This window comes from Mytilus californianus, unplaced genomic scaffold (assembly GCF_021869535.1).
Source record: "Mytilus californianus isolate M0D057914Y unplaced genomic scaffold, xbMytCali1.0.p SCAF_17, whole genome shotgun sequence".
Taxonomy (NCBI): domain Eukaryota; kingdom Metazoa; phylum Mollusca; class Bivalvia; order Mytilida; family Mytilidae; genus Mytilus; species Mytilus californianus.
In genome coordinates, this window is record NW_026262659.1 from 9,209,049 (window position 1) to 9,230,093 (window position 21,045).

The 21,045-nt window shown below is 33.1% G+C and overlaps 1 protein-coding gene across 1 annotated transcript in view; it reads right to left on the minus strand.

Annotated features, from left to right (window-relative positions):
• Positions 1-13,535, minus strand: part of LOC127726345 (nucleoside diphosphate-linked moiety X motif 6-like) — a 30,915-nt gene extending 17,380 nt beyond the window's left edge. Inside the window, exons 1-2 of the mRNA XM_052233707.1 lie at positions 13,399-13,535; positions 8,081-8,542 (exon numbers count right to left, since the gene is read on the minus strand). Coding sequence (XP_052089667.1) covers positions 8,081-8,507 — 427 coding nt within the window. The 5' untranslated portion in view covers positions 8,508-8,542; positions 13,399-13,535. The remainder of the gene's footprint in view (positions 1-8,080; positions 8,543-13,398) is intronic.
• Positions 13,536-21,045: the final 7,510 nt, after the last annotated feature.

A 21,045-nucleotide genomic window follows, 5' to 3' on the forward strand; every position in this document is an offset into this window, starting at 1 on the left:
CACCGGTAAACTTCTACAAGATAACCTCGTTTGTTCAGTACTGAGTAAAGTTTTATCTTCCTCACTTTAGACAGGTAAACTACTACAAGATAACCTCGTTTGTTCAGTACTGAGTAAAGTTTTATCTTCCTCACTTTAGACAGGTACACTACTACAAGATAACCTCGTTTGTTCAGTACTGAGTAAAGTTTTATCTTCCTCACTTTAGACAGGTACACTACTACAAGATTACCTCGTTTGTTCAGTACTGGTTAAAGTTTTATCTTCCTCACTTTAGACAGGTAAACTACTACAAGATTACCTCGTTTGTTCAGTACTGAGTAAAGTTTTATCTTCCTCACTCTAGACAGGTAAACTACTACAAGATTACCTCGTTTGTTCAGTACTGAGTAAAGTTTTATCTTCCTCACTTTAGGCAGGTAAACTACTACAAGATTACCTCGTTTGTTCAGTACTGAGTAAAGTTTTATCTTCCTCACTTTAGACAGGTACACTACTACAAGATAACCTCGTTTGTTCAGTACTGAGTAAAGTTTTATCTTCCTCACTTTACACAGGTAAACTACTACAAGATTACCTCGTTTGTTCAGTACTGAGTAAAGTTTTATCTTCCTCACTCTAGACAGGTAAACTACTACAAGATTACCTCGTTTGTTCAGTACTGAGTAAAGTTTTATCTTCCTCACTTTAGGTAGGTAAACTACTACAAGATTACCTCGTTTGTTCAGTACTGAGTAAAGTTTTATCTTCCTCACTCTAGACAGGTAAACTACTACAAGATTACCTCGTTTGTTCAGTACTGAGTAAAGTTTTATCTTCCTCACTTGAGGCAGGTAAACTACTACAAGATTACCTCGTTTGTTCAGTACTGAGTAAAGTTTTATCTTCCTCACTTGAGGCAGGTAAACTACTACAAGATTACCTCGTTTGTTCAGTACTGAGTAAAGTTTTATCTTCCTCACTTTAGACAGGTAAACTACTACAAGATAACCTCGTTTGTTCAGTACTGAGTAAAGTTTTATCTTCCTCACTTTACACAGGTAAACTTCTACAAGATTACCTCGTTTGTTCAGTACTGGGTAAAGTTTTATCTCCCTCACTTTAGACAGGTAAACTACTACAAGATAACCTCGTTTGTTCAGTACTGAGTAAAGTTTTATCTTCCTCACTTTAGACAGGTAAACTACTACAAGATTACCTCGTTTGTTCAGTACTGAGTAAAGTTTTATCTTCCTCACTTGAGGCAGGTAAACTACTACAAGATTACCTCGTTTGTTCAGTACTGAGTAAAGTTTTATCTTCCTCACTTTAGACAGGTAAACTACTACAAGATTACCTCGTTTGTTCAGTACTGAGTAAAGTTTTATCTTCCTCACTTTAGACAGGTAAACTACTACAAGATTACCTCGTTTGTTCAGTACTGAGTAAAGTTTTATCTTCCTCACTTTAGGCAGGCAAACTACAACAAGATTACCTCATTTGTTCAGTACTGAGTAAAGTTTTATCTTCCTCACTTTACACAGGTAAACTACTACAAGATTACCTCGTTTGTTCAGTACTGAGTAAAGTTTTATCTTCCTCACTTTACACAGGTAAACTACTACAAGATTACCTCGTTTGTTCAGTACTGAGTAAAGTTTTATCTTCTACATTGAGGCAGGTAAACTACTACAAGATAACCTCGTTTGTTCAGTACTGAGTAAAGTTTCATCTTCCTCACTTTAGACAGGTAAACTACTACAAGATTACCTCGTTTGTTCAGTACTGAGTAAAGTTTTATCTTCCTCACTTTAGACAGGTAAACTACTACAAGATTACCTCGTTTGTTCAGTACTGAGTAAAGTTTTATCTTCCTCAATTTAGACAGGTAAACTATGACAAGATTACCTCGTTTGTTCAGTACTGGGTAAAGTTTTACCTTCCTCACTTTAGACAGGTAAACTACTACAAGATTACCTCGTTTGTTCAGTACTGAGTAAAGTTTTATCTTCCTCACTTTAGGCAGGTAAACTACTACAAGATTACCTCGTTTGTTCAGTACTGAGTAAAGTTTTATCTTCCTCACTTTAGGCAGGTAAACTACTACAAGATTACCTCGTTTGTTCAGTACTGAGTAAAGTTTTATCTTCCTCACTTTAGGCAGGTAAACTACTACAAGATTACCTCGTTTGTTCAGTACTGAGTAAAGTTTTATCTTCCTCACTTTAGGCAGGTAAACTACTACAAGATTACCTCGTTTGTTTAGTACTGAGTAAAGTTTTATCTTCCTCACTTTAGACCGGTAAACTACTACAAGATTACCTCGTTTGTTCAGTACTGAGTAAAGTTTTATCTTCCTCACTTTAGGTAGGTAAACTACTACAAGATTACCTGGTTTGTTCAGTACTGAGTAAAGTTTTATCTTCCTCACTTTAGACAGGTAAACTACTACAAGATTACCTTGTTTGTTCAGTACTGAGTAAAGTTTTATCTTCCTCACTTTAGACAGGTACACTACTACAAGATTACCTGGTTTGTTTAGTACTGAGTAAAGTTTTATCTTCCTCACTTTACACAGGTAAACTACTACAAGATTACCTCGTTTGCTCAGTACTGAGTAAAGTTTTATCTTCCTCACTTTAGGCAGGTAAACAGTAAAGTTTTATCTTCCTCACTCTAGACAGGTAAACTACTACAAGATTACCTCGTTTGCTCAGTACTGAGTAAAGTTTTATCTTCCTCACTTTAGGCAGGTAAACTACTACAAGATTACCTAGTTTGTTCAGTACTGGGTAAAGTTTTATCTTCCTCACTTTAGACAGGTAAACTACTACAAGATAACCTCGTTTGTTCAGTACTGAGTAAAGTTTTATCTTCCTCACTTTAGGCAGGTAAACTACTACAAGAGTACCTAGTTTGTTCAGTACTGGGTAAAGTTTTATCTTCCTCACTTTAGACAGGTAAACTACTACAAGATAACCTCGTTTGTTCAGTACTGGTTAAAGTTTTATCTTCCTCACTCTAGACAGGTAAACTACTACAAGATTACCTCGTTTGTTCAGTACTGGGTAAAGTTTTATCTTCCTCACTCTAGACAGGTAAACTACTACAAGATTACCTCGTTTGTTCAGTACTGAGTAAAGTTTTATCTTCCTCACTTTAGACAGGTAAACTACTACAAGATTACCTTGTTTGTTCAGTACTGAGTAAAGTTTTATCTTCCTCACTTTAGACAGGTAAACTACTACAAGATTACCTCGTTTGTTCAGTACTGAGTAAAGTTTTATCTTCCTCACTTTAGACAGGTAAACTACTACAAGATTACCTAGTTTGTTCAGTACTGAGTAAACTTTTATCTTCCTCACTTTAGACAGGTAAACTACTACAAAATTACCTCGTTTGTTCAGTACTGAGTAAAGTTTTATCTTCCTCACTTGAGGCAGGTAAACTACTACAAGATTACCTCGTTTGTTCAGTACTGAGTAAAGTTTTATCTTCCTCACTTTAGACAGGTAAACTACTACAAGATTACCTCGTTTGTTCAGTACTGGGTAAAGTTTTATCTTCCTCACTTGAGGCAGGTAAAGTACTACAAGATTACCTCGTTTGTTCAGTACTGGGTAAAGTTTTATCTTCCTCACTTGAGGCAGGTAAACTACTACAAGATTACCTTGTTTGTTCAGTACTGGGTAAAGTTTTATCTTCCTCACTTGAGGCAGGTAAACTACTACAAGATTACCTTGTTTGTTCAGTACTGGGTAAAGTTTTATCTTCCTCACTTGAGGCAGGTAAACTACTACAAGATTACCTTGTTTGTTCAGTACTGAGTAAAGTTTTATCTTCCTCACTTTAGACAGGTAAACTACTACAAGATTACCTCGTTTGTTCAGTACTGGGTAAAGTTTTATCTTCCTCACTTGAGGCAGGTAAACTACTACAAGATTACCTCGTTTGTTCAGTACTGAGTAAAGTTTTATCTTCCTCACTTTAGACAGGTACACTACTACAAGATAACCTAGTTTGTTCAGTACTGAGTAAAGTTTTATCTTCCTCACTTTAGACAGGTAAACTACTACAAGATTACCTCGTTTGCTCAGTACTGAGTAAAGTTTTATCTTCCTCACTTTAGGCAGGTAAATAGTAAAGTTTTATCTTCCTCACTTTAGGCAGGTAAACAGTAAAGTTTTATTTTCCTCACTCTAGACAGGTAAACTACTACAAGATTACCTCGTTTGCTCAGTATTGAGTAAAGTTTTATCTTCCTCACTTTAGGCAGGTAAACTACTACAAGATTACCTAGTTTGTTCAGTACTGGGTAAAGTTTTATCTTCCTCACTTTAGACAGGTAAACTACTACAAGATAACCTCGTTTGTTCAGTACTGAGTAAAGTTTTATCTTCCTCACTTTAGACAGGTAAACTACTACAAGATTACCTCGTTTGTTCAGTACTGAGTAAAGTTTTATCTTCCTCACTTTAGACAGGTAAACTACTACAAGATTACCTCGTTTGTTCAGTACTGGTTAAAGTTTTATCTTCCTCACTTTAGACAGGTAAACTACTACAAGATTACCTCGTTTGTTCAGTACTGGTTAAAGTTTTATCTTCCTCACTTTACACAGGTAAACTACTACAAGATTACCTTGTTTGTTCAGTACTGAGTAAAGTTTTATCTTCCTCACTTTAGACAGGTAAACTACTACAAGATTACCTCGTTTGTTCAGTACTGAGTAAAGTTTTATCTTCCTCACTTTAGACAGGTAAACTACTACAAGACTACCTCGTTTGTTCAGTACTGAGTAAAGTTTTATCTTCCTCACTTTAGACAGGTACACTACTACAAGATTACCTCGTTTGTTCAGTACTGGTTAAAGTTTTATCTTCCTCACTTTACACAGGTAAACTACTACAAGATAACCTCGTTTGTTCAGTACTGGGTAAAGTTTTATCTTCCTCACTTTAGACAGGTAAACTACTACAAGATAACCTCGTTTGTTCATTACTGAGTAAAGTTTTATCTTCCTCACTTTAGACAGGTAAACTACTACAAGATTACCTCGTTTGTTCAGTACTGAGTAAAGTTTTATCTTCCTCACTTTACACAGGTAAACTACTACAAGATTACCTCGTTTGTTCAGTACTGGGTAAAGTTTTATCTTCCTCACTTTAGGCAGGTACACTACTACAAGATTACCTCGTTTGTTCAGTACTGAGTAAAGTTTTATCTTCCTCACTTTACACAGGTAAACTACTACAAGATTACCTCGTTTGTTCAGTACTGGGTAAAGTTTTATCTTCCTCACTTTAGACAGGTAAACTACTACAAGACTACCTCGTTTGTTCAGTACTGGGTAAAGTTTTATCTTCCTCACTTTAGACAGGTACACTACTACAAGATTACCTCGTTTGTTCAGTACTGGTTAAAGTTTTATCTTCCTCACTTTAGACAGGTAAACTACTACAAGATTACCTCGTTTGTTCAGTACTGAGTAAAGTTTTATCTTCCTCACTCTAGACAGGTAAACTACTACAAGATTACCTCGTTTGTTCAGTACTGAGTAAAGTTTTATCTTCCTCACTTTAGGCAGGTAAACTACTTCAAGATTACCTCGTTTGTTCAGTACTGAGTAAAGTTTTATCTTCCTCACTTTAGACAGGTACACTACTACAAGATAACCTCGTTTGTTCAGTACTGAGTAAAGTTTTATCTTCCTCACTTTACACAGGTAAACTACTACAAGATTACCTCGTTTGTTCAGTACTGAGTAAAGTTTTATCTTCCTCACTTGAGGCAGGTAAACTACTACAAGATTACCTCGTTTGTTCAGTACTGAGTAAAGTTTTATCTTCCTCACTTTAGACAGGTAAACTACTACAAGATTACCTCGTTTGTTCAGTACTGAGTAAAGTTTTATCTTCCTCACTTTAGACAGGTAAACTACTACAAGATTACCTCGTTTGTTCAGTACTGAGTAAAGTTTTATCTTCCTCACTTTAGGCAGGCAAACTACAACAAGATTACCTCATTTGTTCAGTACTGAGTAAAGTTTTATCTTCCTCACTTTACACAGGTAAACTACTACAAGATTACCTCGTTTGTTCAGTACTGAGTAAAGTTTTATCTTCTACATTGAGGCAGGTAAACTACTACAAGATAACCTCGTTTGTTCAGTACTGAGTAAAGTTTTATCTTCCTCACTTTAGACAGGTAAACTACTACAAGATTACCTCGTTTGTTCAGTACTGAGTAAAGTTTTATCTTCCTCACTTGAGGCAGGTAAACTACTACTAGATAACCTCGTTTGTTCAGTACTGAGTAAAGTTTTATCTTCCTCACTTTAGACAGGTAAACTACTACAAGATTACCTCGTTTGTTCAGTACTGAGTAAAGTTTTATCTTCCTCACTTGAGGCAGGTAAACTACTACAAGATTACCTCGTTTGTTCAGTACTGGGTAAAGTTTTATCTTCCTCACTTTAGACAGGTAAACTACTACAAGATTACCTCGTTTGTTCAGTACTGAGTAAAGTTTTATCTTCCTCACTTTAGACAGGTAAACTACTACAAGATTACCTCGTTTGTTCAGTACTGAGTAAAGTTTTATCTTCCTCACTTTAGGCAGGTAAACTACTACAAGATTACCTGGTTTGTTCAGTACTGAGTAAAGTTTTATCTTCCTCACTTTAGACAGGTAAACTACTACAAGATTACCTCTTTTGTTTAGTACTGAGTAAAGTTTTATCTTCCTCACTTTAGACAGGTACACTACTACAAGATTACCTCGTTTGTTCAGTACTGGGTAAAGTTTTATCTTCCTCACTTTAGGTAGGTAAACTACTACAAGATTACCTCTTTTGTTTAGTACTGAGTAAAGTTTTATCTTCCTCACTTTAGACAGGTTAACTACTACAAGATTACCTCGTTTGTTCAGTACTGAGTAAAGTTTTATCTTCCTCACTGTAGACAGGTAAACTACTACAAGATTACCTCTTTTGTTTAGTACTGAGTAAAGTTTTATCTTCCTCACTTTAGACAGGTAAACTACTACAAGATTACCTCGTTTGTTCAGTACTGAGTAAAGTTTTATCTTCCTCACTTGAGGCAGGTAAACTACTACAAGATTACCTCGTTTGTTCAGTACTGAGTAAAGTTTTATCTTCCTCACTTTAGACAGGTACACTACTACAAGATTACCTGGTTTGTTCAGTACTGAGTAAAGTTTTATCTTCCTCACTTGAGACAGGTACACTACTACAAGATTACCTCGTTTGTTCAGTACTGAGTAAAGTTTTATCTTCCTCACTTTAGACAGGTAAACTACTACAAGATAACCTGGTTTGTTCATAACTGAGTAAAGTTTTATCTTCCTCACTTGAGGCAGGTAAACTACTACAAGATAACCTCGTTTGTTCAGTACTGAGTAAAGTTTTATCTTCCTCACTTGAGGCAGGTAAACTACTACAAGATTACCTCGTTTGTTCAGTACTGAGTAAAGTTTTATCTTCCTCACTTGAGGCAGGTAAACTACTACAAGATTACCTCGTTTGTTCAGTACTGAGTAAAGTTTTATCTTCCTCACTTGAGGCAGGTAAACTACTACAAGATTACCTCGTTTGTTCAGTACTGGGTAAAGTTTTATCTTCCTCACTTTAGACAGGTAAACTACTACAAGATTACCTCGTTTGTTCAGTACTGAGTAAAGTTTTATCTTCCTCACTTGAGGCAGGTAAACTACTACAAGATTACCTGGTTTGTTCAGTACTGAGTAAAGTTTTATCGTCCTCACTTTAGACAGGTACACTACTACAAGATTACCTCGTTTGTTCAGTACTGAGTAAAGTTTTATCTTCCTCACTTTAGACAGGTACACTACTACAAGATTACCTGGTTTGTTCAGTACTGAGTAAAGTTTTATCTTCCTCACTCTAGACAGGTAAACTACTACAATTTTACCTTGTTTGTTCAGTACTGAGTAAAGTTTTATCTTCCTCACTCTAGACAGGTTTATCTTCCTCACTCTAGACAGGTTAACTACTACAATTTTACCTTGTTTGTTCAGTACTGTAAAGAAATATGCATGTCAATATTATTTTTATACTTACCAGTAAGTAGAGAGTTGAATTGTAAATCACTACAATCTTGAGATAGGTCACTGAGGTCAACAGTCAAACCATTGTGTTTGTCTACCTGGCCAGCAGGTAAGATGGCATCAGGTCCTGTACTGATTTTTCTTACACCAATCAATGGCAAGACATCTGTCCTGAATCGTGCTCCCAACACAGGTATAAATACTGACAATACTGAATTTGAAGTCCACTTTTGTTTTCCATTTACATTGAATCTGGTAACTGATATTCTACATGAGGTAGAAAAAGCTGATGTATTACAACTTCTGGTTAGTTTACTGTGTCCTATTAATCCTCTGATTGCAGATACAGTAGACATGGTTTTATTATTATAATTATTGATTCCTTGCAACTGTTTGAGCAGGGATATATTTTTACATTTGATACATACATGTGTATTCATAGTCAGGCTTTAACTGCTGCATGTTCCTATCACATCTGAAAAAAGCATGAGTGTGTATCTTGTGAAATGAATAATTGTTTAAAGTAATTATATAAGTAATAATTGCATTGGCTTCATTAGTTTGTACATGGTGAATTAAAAAACCCAAATTAAATATGTAGCCATAGTAAGTAAGGTGTAAATCTTAGGTTTCACAAAACTTTCGGTTTCAGGGGGTTTTTAAAGACAAAATGCTGTGAAATGTTTCTATAGACATATGCAAAAAGATATTTGCCACTTTGAATAGTTTTTGTTTAAAAAACCAAATCATATTTTTTTTTTCCATTCGAATTAGTGAGCAATCAAAGTGCTAGATAAGTATGGTGTACTGAATTTCAATTAAATAAGACTTCTCTGATTTTATCATCAAATAAGAAACTTCAATCTAAGATTTTTGGCAAAGGGTAACTGAATTTAAGCCATGTCGGCAGGCCAAACTGTGTACCAGTCTATATATATATATATATACATCACGTGACACGATCAGGGTGCTTTGTATGGATCTGACAATAATAGTATGTGTCACACATTTATGGTAAAATCTGAATTGGAAACTGGTGGTTTCCAAATGAAATTTTTTAAAATCTCACATACATCAAAACATGCTCTGTATTGACAGGGAACAGAGTCAATCTGTGCTACTAACATGACTAAAGGGTTGTCTTCCTTTGCAAAAAAATCTAAAATTTAAAACAATTTCGTATTGAATTTGAAAATGAACTATTATTGCAGAATTCATCCTGTCAAATTTTGTAACATTACGTTGATTTCAGAGTTTCATTTTATAATTTCAAAGTTATTTTTAGTGTACATGAATTACAAAATTCATTTTTTGTGAGGAAAATATATAAAGAAGCATTTCAAGTTACAATTTAAATACAAGTTTTCTAAATATGTGTTTGCATAAACAATAAAAGGGCTAAAACATTGTATCATGCAAATTAGGGAATATGTAAATAATGCTAATACAAAAGAAGGGACTTAATATCACATCAATTTCAAAATTATCTAGAGCTATATACTTACCAAAACATAGGTTAAATAATATAATGTGAAAACAAACATGACAGATTTAAGGCTATACAGTGACCTATAGTTGCTTACATTTACGTATTTAGGCAAAGTTGACACAAGATTGTTTTTTTCCATTCAGCATTGACCGCTTTTGGTCATAAACTCAAACGGTTCATGACAAAAGTTACAAGTGATGGAGAAATGCTTTTGATGTTCTTTTCCGGTCTCATTTGGTCATACAGCTAATAATAATTTATTTACTACCAAATTTTGGCATGGTAATTTTCTCTATATTTTTTAATCATCTTGCTTTTTCCTGGATTTTCTTTATGCCATCTTGCCTAGCAACTCTTGTATTTCTCAAGGTTTAAAAAAAAATCTTCCTCATATACACATCTGGCAGAATATTTAGAAATTCATTGAAATTTCTTTTAGATTTTTCATCCATTTTTTACTTTCAATTCTTACCTAACATTCAGAGATATCTTTTGCACACCAAACTTTTTAAATGTTTTGTCCAGAAAAGCAATCACACAAACCTATTTCTAAAAGTTTATTTACCCTAATAATGTCCAGTGGCAACTATTTCATGCATATTCTGGACCTCCTTATTTTTGCTAAACGTTATCAATAGTTCTGAAAAGACATCATTGATGAAATTTGTTATTTTTAGGTTCATTAGTAAGCATCCTTAAGGTTGTTCTGTGTGTTCTGCATAATTTTACCCTTGCCACTGCCATGATTGCTCAAGATCATGTTCATCTCTAGTTGTCAACATGTACTTCTACTTTCCATAAAATGGAAAATTCATGGAATCTTCTCAAAAGATCACAATTTAAGGTGGCATGATTTCATATCCGAGGATAAATGCCGGTTTTTTAAGGTTCATGACATAACCTTTTGGCTAATATGGCTGTATTTACACCACAAATTTTACTCTTGAGTACAGACAAACCTGTGCATAACAGGAATTAGATAATCAAAATGCATTTTATGTTTCAGAAATTATAAATTTTTCTGGATTTTGCTATTCATTTTTTTCATTCCTGCAGAAGGTGCCAAATTAAACTAAATTGGGAAAGAGGTTTGAGAAGCTCCCCTCATATAATAAATGTTGTGAGTAGTAGTATTGATTTAAATGGACAATAGATGGACAAAAGACATCTGCAAATAATAGGTGATTTAAACTGTGTAACTGAGTGGACGTATAAAATGACACTCATGTGTTTGTTTATTTTGCTATCTTGAACTGCAGACTGGAAAAAAAAATGCACATTAAAATACAGGTACATTTTAATAGATATAAGAAGATGCGGTATGGCTGCCAATGAGACAACTCTCCATCCAAGTCACAATTTGTAAAAGTAAACCATTATAGGTCAAAGTACGGCCTTCAACACCGAGCCTTTGCTCACATCGAACAGCAAGCTATAAAGGGCCCCAAAAAAATGACTAGTGTAAAACCATTCAAACATGAAAACCAACAGTGTTATCTATATAAAAAACGAGAAACGAGAAACACTTATGAACCACATCAACAAACGACAACCAATGAACATCAGGTTCCTGACTTAGGACAGGTGCAAACAAATGCAGCTCGTTTAAACGTTTTAAAAGGCGCCAACCTAAGTTTTTAATTTTCTGAAACATAGACTACATATGACTTTTATATATCTAGGTCCTGCCATGCCAAAAACTTTCCTAGATGCATTAATTTGTCTGTACTCATAGTAGATTTTGTGGTGTAAATACTGCCATGTTTTTCAATTCCTTTTGATGAACCTTAACGAGGGTGGTAAATGGTTATTTTCGTGCAACGTGATCGCCGTTTTTTATTTCACGTTCAACGTGTTTTTACCTATTTATTTAACGTTCGGTCGTGCAAGACAGGTGCCTCGTTCAACGTGTTCTGCTTATTTAATTTTACGTGCATCGTGATTTTCAAATGCTTATTTTGCGTGCTCGGTATTTTTCAAATAAAATTCAAATACTTGGAAGGGATCGTCAAGAAATACTTTTTTATACCCGTAAACCATTTACATCATAAATGTGTATACTAAATCGGGAATAAAAAGTAAAACAGAGAGTTTATATATACAAGAAGACAGTGACTCAGTCACAAAAGGTTCAGAACAGTCTTTATTTTTCGTGCAACGTTCATGACAGAAATCGAACAGCAAGCTATAAAGGGCCCCAGCTTTCATGTCGATCCGGCCCCACGTCGATCCGGCCCAACGTCGATCCGGCCCATATTTAAAGTCGATCCGGCCCAATAAAAAATATATTTATAAGGAATAAAAATAAAGATATATATTAATTGTAATTCATAAATGTTTATGAATTTTATTATAATGTAAAAGGTATACGGTTAAAAAAAAGGCCTTTGACAAATATTTTCTTTAGATTAGTTTTAAAACAACTATGTTGATTATGTTTTCATTACAAGTTTTCAAGATTATTGGGTATAATTAAAATAAAAACGTATATAACAGAATTTAGTACCAGACATCAACACTTATCAGCAGTAATAAGCATTTTCTTTCAATTGACTGTGATCTTAACAAGTCTTTCATCCTGTGTAATAACAAATAGTTACATACACAACGGTACAAGCCGATCCCCAAGCTGATACATGGGTCATTTAAAAAAAATGTCGAATATTTAAATTGCAAAATTGATTTAAAGTTACTTATTCAAACAACCCTCGTCATAAGCAAATCAAAACAAACAGTACTTATAGAACAACATATAAAAAGATGCAATCTTGATAATGTCATACAAGAATATATTGAAACATTTTTTTATAGGTGGTGCAATATTTTGTCTCTCCTCAGTCTGTTACCATGTTCAAAAGAAATTTCTGGTTATTTAAAAAAGGTTTCGATAGAATTTTAAGCTTGTATTTCGTAGCCAATAAGATGGTTTTCACGAGTAAAAACTTCTATATATATTCATTCTGAAAAAATACAATTAATTATTACAACACATAACACCAAACAAAAGATCAAACTATAAAGACCTTGTTGATTACGTAACTTTAATCAATCAGGATTTGATTGAATTAAGTAATTACGAGTGGCATTACCTTAGTTCACAATCATTAGACAATTGTTGAATAAACAAACCAATTATAGACTAATGATTTGATTAAACAAGTCATTATGATGAGTTAAATTTTATAGGTTCCATTGGACTGTAAATATTTATTTAGCTATTCTGTGTGTGAATTAAATAAAATAAAATCACCATGACATTCAAAGTTATCATGGAAAATAACTTCATATTAATATGTTGAAGCTGCTACACAATCACACTCATTTTCGTATCGATGTAAAATAATTCTTTGACTGGTACTCCAATACTTCACTTACCTGTTGTCATCCATCAACGATACTTTTTACAAATTCCATTTATACTGTTAAAATTCGTCACAAAATCCTCCAAAGTCAATATAGTTTATTCATATTTTATTATGGGGCCGGATCGACATAGGGACGGATCGACGTGGGCCGGATCGACTTGGGACGGATCGACTTTGGGCCGGATCGACTTGGGGCCGGAACGACCGGATACCAATTATTTCACGTTCAACGTAGTTTACAACTACAACTATTTGGTGTAACAGCATAGTTTTAAGTACAAACTGTAAAAATCAGTTGGAAAGTAACCCATGGCCATTAGCATCTTATCTCGACTAGACCTTTTTCATTTTCAAGTCTACTTGAAAATTGTTTACACATGGAAAGAGTGACCTCAGTCAATGATTGAATTCATAAAAACATTCTAGATATTGACCTCTTGTTTACTTATGTAATGAATGAATTTAATTAATACCTACCCGACTGTGACTTAAAATTTGTTGTAAGATCTTTCAGTTCTTGTTAATCTGATAATCTTCCTGCACTCTGCACTAAAGAATCAGCATGTATGCGAACTTTTGTACAATGTGACCGTATGTTGGCTAAGGGAAATATAGTTACTAAGTAAGGGGAAAGAAACTTACTGTTTCTGAGCAACTTCTCCGTATTCTGAAATCTCAATCTTTTAGGAGCACCTCCAAACAGAATAAGAATATTTATTCTTCTTCAGTATGAATACCACAGTCAAGCAGACTGAAGATTGATTACTGTGTGTGCATGGATGGCATATTTACATGAACAAATCAATACAATAATAAGGAAATGCAGTCCTATTTTGTACAAATTATTTGGTCATGAGTGCAGATGAACAAATAACATGGTTACAATTATGTACAAGAGGGTTCATATTCAAATGAGAGTATGGAGAACAGCAGACGTGAGCGGTTCTCTAACGATGTCTACTGAGGGAGACTGAATTATTGAAGGCACTGGCTACGGTTACATGGAAATGTAACAATAATAAAAATATTATTGTTACGCGCTATTGTTACATTGGAGACTAAATGCCGGAATGCATGGTTGGGTAAGGACCTGATTAATTACGAATGTAACAATAATTATTGAGGCTACGGTTACATTGCGTTATTGTTACATGAAAAACAGCAATGTACGATGGGACTAGTAATATGTACTAAATAATAAAAGTTGAAGATATTTATTTTATATTTACAATACATACAATTATTACATACAATTTCTTTGTTGAAATTCGTGACTTCAAGGAATACACCGTCTTTACATTTCAGTTTCAATGACATTTGGCATTTCATCTGGAAAGTGCTAAAAATACAAAAACACAATGCTTTAGATTAGGTTTTAAGAATTAATTCACAATTTCATAACAAAAACGAGGCAAGAGAGTTCGAAGAGGCAGAGGCAGACATACTACATTCATTAAACTAGCAATGCAAAATAGCAAATATGTCGTTGGAAGAAAGAAAAAAAAAACGTTGGACACTTGGTCTGTGTCAATTTAAACTTTAATTTGATAACACGAATGTAATTTAAATCTCGCATGGATATTATGACCCATTGATATTCGTATATGGGTTAAAAAAACGTACCTTTGGTTTGGGTGAGCTCCATCTGATTTTGAAACGAAATTACGTCCTCCATGGATACATGTATACAGAAGTTTCCAGTATTTTTGTTCGCAGTTAGCAAACTTTGCTATTGATGTATCATTTGTTTTTTAGAACTGCGTTTGTATAGCTGTATGAAATTTGTGTCTTGATATTGTTTCAGTTTTGTTTCAAACGCATCCCAAGTTTAAAATTTTTCACCCAAAACAAAATTGGCAATAGGAATCTCTTCATCCATTGTTCAAAGTATAATGACAGTAATAAGTAGTAGGTGTGCAGTTAAATACTTAGAAGTGAACACTTTTCTCAGCCCGAGTTCTCAACAACAAACCATTGAACTATATTTTTCGCTTTTGGCACTACTAATCTGAAGTAGTATCTTCAAGAACATCAAAACCATTAATACGTAAAACTATTTAAACACCATTTGTTGAATTATAATATTTATTATTTATCATTATTACAAGTATTATTTAGTACATATGAAAGAATTAAGCAACAAAACTATAGAAGATTTAAGTTTAATAAATCTAGCGTACATTGCTGTTTTTCATGTAACAATAACGCAATGTAACCGTAGCCTCAATAATTATTGTTACATTCGTAATTAATCGATTCCTTACCCAACTTTGCATTCCGGCAATTAGTCTCCAATGTAACAATAATATTTTTATTATTGTTACATTTCCATGTAACCGTAGCCAGTGCCATTATTGAAATGGGTAATATGTTCCATTGCAGTATTGTAAACGGAAAAATGAGTGTCTGTTTGTATCTCTAGATGTATATATGTGTCTTAAGGGAGCTGTGGAGTTTTCTGCTTCTTGGATCTGCATGTGTAATAATGGTGTCTGATCATGCTTATGGAATCCCGACTGACTAGATGATGCGAGGTCTTATACATCATAACAAGTCTAGTTCGTAGTCTACAGACTGATAGAGATTGCCAATTAAATTTTTTCAGCACTACTCGTATTTTGATACCTATTACAAACATACCTTTGGACCATTTCAATCTTTGATATTGATTCTGCGGTGTGTGGGTCCCAGACTGAGCAAGTGTACTCTAGTTTGGCGCGGATAAGTACTGATATGCCTGACTCTTGATATGATGGTTTAATGGTTTGATATTCGTTATAGCAAAAGAAAAAAAACCAGTTGTGTTACTTCAAGATGTTATATCATTTATAAGTTTGTCCCGTTTAAGATTCGATTGAAGTGTAATATCAAGGTGTTTAACAGATTACACCGATTCGAATGTGTGATTGTGGAGGATGTATTCGTATTCTATTGGAAGTTTTTGTTTTTTAATTAACATGTTTTATTGGATGTTTTTTTTATCAATCAGATCTTACAGGTTGTTTTTATTTATATTATAATTCTTTATTGGTTGTTTTTTAATGATAGCTTAATGTTTATTTCTTTTTAATCATGCTTTATTGATTTTTTTCAGTTATTTTGTATTTGCTTAGTAAAGATTGCCACCTGCTTTACTAAAAAAGCATTGCCAATATTAAATGATGTAATCCTTACAAACAAGCCTAAAAATAATGGTCAAAATGTAACAAATTTTAACTGCGGCTTGAGTGATGTGCACAACTTAGTATCAGTACAGATAACAGGACAAGTTCCCAAGATAAGAAATGACTATTAAATATAGAAGTTTTAAAAATTTTGATCATGAACATTTTTTGGAGGATCTTAAATCAGAACAATTACAACTTATGGTGTAATACCACCATTGATTTTCCCCTATTAGTCTTTGTTAAATTTGCACTTTTCAAAAAATTGTGCAGAATTTATGTTTGTTTCAAATAAAGAAATACTTGGCATGAGTAAAGTTTTATTCTGTCCAGTACTATAGACAAAATTTCACATAACATTTCATTGCATATAAGAAAATAACCATCACTGGAAGTTAACCAATCAAATTTTCACCTTTTTTTTCTGTGTACAAGCTTTAGGAACCATGTAACCTCAAGTTTCCAAAATAATCTATAGAAACACCAATTTGTTTTACTGCAATGAAATTGATACTGATACATTATATGAAAATTTTGAAAAATCTTTTTTAAAAGTTGTCAATAAGCATGTTTCCTTAAAGATAAGAAAATTTAGACCAAACCCTGCCCCTTTTATGAGCAAATCTTACAACAACTTGAGCAATATACAAATAGAAAATGTTGCATACTAAATTTTTAAAACATAGATCGAATAAAAAATTGGGAGAATTACAGACGGCAAAGAAATTTGGTAACAAAAATTAAAAAGAAGTCGGTGCAAAATTAATTTTTTTGAACGATGTATTGGCGGACCAAAATCAACCGATTTCTGGCTTTCTATCAAGCCATTTTTGTCTAATAAGGGATCGCGAACCGTAAACTGCATTACAATCTGCGAAAATGATAAAATCATAAATGATCCACAGAAAGTATCTGAGGTATTTAACAACTTCTTCATTAATGTGGCAAACAATATTGGTAAAATTAATACTGTCATTGATGAAAATCATCCTAGTATTGAGTTAATTAAACGCTGTAAACAGGAGGGCGAAGAACTAACCCTCCAGCCCGTTACAGATGACTTTGTCAGGAAGCAAATAGATAAACGTAATGCTAAAAAGGCTACGGGATATGATGGTATTTCCGCTAAGCTGTTAAAATTGGCAAAACCTATAATTATTAGTCCTATTAAAACACTAATCAATAATAGTTTTAAAACATCAGTTTTTCCAGATAAGCTAAAGGTCGCCCAGGTTAGACGACTATTTAAGAAAAACAATATGCTGGACAAAGGAAATTATCGCCCAGTTAGTGTGTTGCCAAGCAGTATTTCCAAATTTTACCAACGAGCTATTTTTGATCAACTAGCTGTGTTTAAAAAAAAACAACATTTTAATCCCCTATTATCTGCATTTAGAACAGGATATGGTTGTCAAACTGCCCTCCTTAAAGTTATCGATGATTGGAAGAAAGCACTGGACGATAACAAATTTGTCGCAGCAATATTGATGGGCTTATCAAAGGCATTCGACTGTTTGCCGCATGAGTTATTATCATTACATACTTGGACCTGTGCTTTTTAATATATCCATAAATGATATTCATAAATGACATATTTGGTGTAGTTGACAATAGTTCTATATATAATTATGCTGATGACAACACCTTATCCTATACTGATTTTGATATACAGAATGTTATAAAAAAATTAGAGAGTGGTAGTCTCAAAATGCTGGACTGGTTTGATTGCAATTTCATGAAAGCTAATCCAGATAAGTTCCAAGCTCTGGCAATTGGCAAAACAACTTTTAATCATGATATTGTTTTTAATCTTAAAGGACATAGAATAGAATGTGAAAATGATGTAAAGCTACTGGGAGTCACACTTGACTACAGATTAAATTATGATAAACATATATCTGAGATTTGTAAGAAGGCCTCTCGTCAACTTAATGTTCTTAAACGTATTGGTAGATACCTGAATAGACTTGGTCGTCTAACAATTTATTATTCTTTTATTTTATCTAATCTTAATTACTGCCCAGTCACCTGACATTTTTGTAGTGAAAAAAAACACAGTTAAGATGGAAAAAATCCAAGAGAGAGTCTTGAGATTTGTTTACGAGGATTATGACAGCTCATATGAAGATCGTTTACACTAGTCAACACTTCCATCTCTTAAAGTCAAAAGATTACGAGCAATAGCTATAGAAACTTTAAAAATTATACTTAAAAAGAGTCCATCATATTTACATGATTTGATTAACATAAAAAATCACAAATATTCTTTCAGATATACAGTTGAACAGCCTCAGGAAAGAATAACAATCTATGGCATCAATTCTTTTCGCTACACAGCTGCAAAATAGTGGAATGAACTACCCCAGAGTTTTAGAGAAGAAAACAGTTTTAACAAATTTTCTAAACTTATAGTTACCTGGAATGGTAGTTCATGCCAATGTAATGCCTGCAAATAATTAATGCTTTAATTTATAGTGCTAGTCTGTTTAATGTGCTATAACTTATGTGTTTTATAGTACTTTGAAATAAGAAGATGTGGTATAAGTGCCAATGAGACAACTCTCCATTCAAGTCACACTGTGTAAAAGTAAACAATTATAGGTCAAAGTACGGTCTGTAACACGGAGCCTTGGCTCACACCGAACAGCAAGCTATAAAGGGCCCCAAAATGACTAGTTCATCTAGAGGTCAACATAAGGTATTTAACACTAACCAATTGTATACACGATACAACAACATGTCAACAATAACCAAGTGTATACATGATACAACAACATATCAACAATAACCAAGTGTATACATGATACAACAACATGTCAACAATAACCAATTGTATACATGACACAACAACATGTCAACAATAACCAATTGTATACATGATACAACAACATGTCAACAATAACCAATTGTATACATGATACAACAACATGTCAACAATAAACAAGTGTATACATGATACAACAACATGTCAACAATAACCAAGTGTATACATGATACAACAACATGTCAACAATAACCAAGTGTATACATGATACTACAAAATATCAACACTAACCAAGTGTATACATGATACAACAACATGTCAACAATAACCAAGTGTATACATGATACAACAACAAGTCAACACTAACCAAGTGTATACATGATACAACAACATGTCAACAATAAACAAGTGTATACATGATACAACAACAAGTCAACACAAACCAAGTGTAAACATGATACAACAACATGTCAACAATAAACAAGTGTATACATGATACAACAACATGTCAACAATAAACAAGTGTATACATGATACAACAACAAGTCAACACTAAACAAGTGTAAACATGATACAACAATATGTCCACAATAAACAAGTGTATACTTGATACAACAACATATCAACACTCAACAAATGTATACATGATACAACAACATGTCAACAATAACCAAGTGTATACATGATACAACAACAAGTCAACAATAACCAATTGTATACATGATACAACAACATGTCAACAATAAACAAGTGTATACATGATACAACAACATGTCAACAATAACCAAGTGTATACATGATACAACAACAAGTCAACAATAACCAATTGTATACATGATACAACAACATGTCAACAATAAACAAGTGTATACATGATACAACAACATGTCAACAATAAAAAAGTGTAATCATGATACAACAACATATCAACAATAAAAAAGTCTAAAACATAATACAACAACATGTCAACAATAAACAAGTGTATACATGATACAACAACAAGTCAACACTAAACAAGTGTAAACATGATACAACAAGATATCAACAATAAAAAAGTGTAATCATGATACAACAACATGTCAGCAATAAAAAAGTGTAAACATAATACAACAACATGTTAACATTAAAAAAGTGTAAACATGATACAACAACATGTCAACAATAAACAAGTGTAAACATGATACAACAAGATATCAACAATAAAAAAGTGTAAACATGATACAACAACATGTTAACATTAAACAAGTGTAAACATGATACAACAACATGTCAACAATAAACAAGTGTAAACATGATACAACAACATGTCAACAATAAACAAGTGTAAACATGATACAACAACATGTTAACATTAAAAAAGTGTAAACATGATACAACAACATGTCAACAATAAACAAGTGTAAACATAATACAACAACATGTCAACAATAAACAAGCGTAAACATAATACAACTACATGTCAACAATAAACAAGTGTAAACATAATACAACAACATGTTAACAATAAACAAGTGTAAACATAATACAACAACATGTCAACAATAAACAAGCGTAAACATAATACAACAACATGTCAACAATAAACAAGTGTAAACATAATACAACAACATGTCAACAATAAACAAGTGTAAACATAATACAACAACATGTTAACAATAAACAAGTGTAAATATTATCCGTGCACATCTTGTGACCTTTCAAGAATAAGAACACCAGTTGTTCGTTATTGGATGCAAACGATATTTTCGTGTCATTGAGGACAGTTATAATAATAGTAATTACTATAATAATATTAAATAATGATAATTAATGAAAACGGATGTTGTTATAGTCTCATCTACCGCAAAAAATAAAAATGGTATTTGCATGTACATTTACCAACTATATTATTCTATGTTATTGTTGTAATTTTTTTTTATCAACTGTTTACATTTATTTGAATGAAACTTTTGAAATTTCAACACGCGGTTTCCAAAATATACACCGACTATTTTTTATCGTATATATATCATAAATAAAGTTATTTCTATTCGACCTTTTCCTACTGTCTATATGAGTTAATTCAATACTTTGTATCATATCTAATTTTACACTTGTATATGCAGAGGAACTCTTCCGAAACATGGTTGTATTCAGGTTGACTTTATTTAAAGCAATACACAAGAACTGGTCGATTTACTTCCATTGTTACTTATA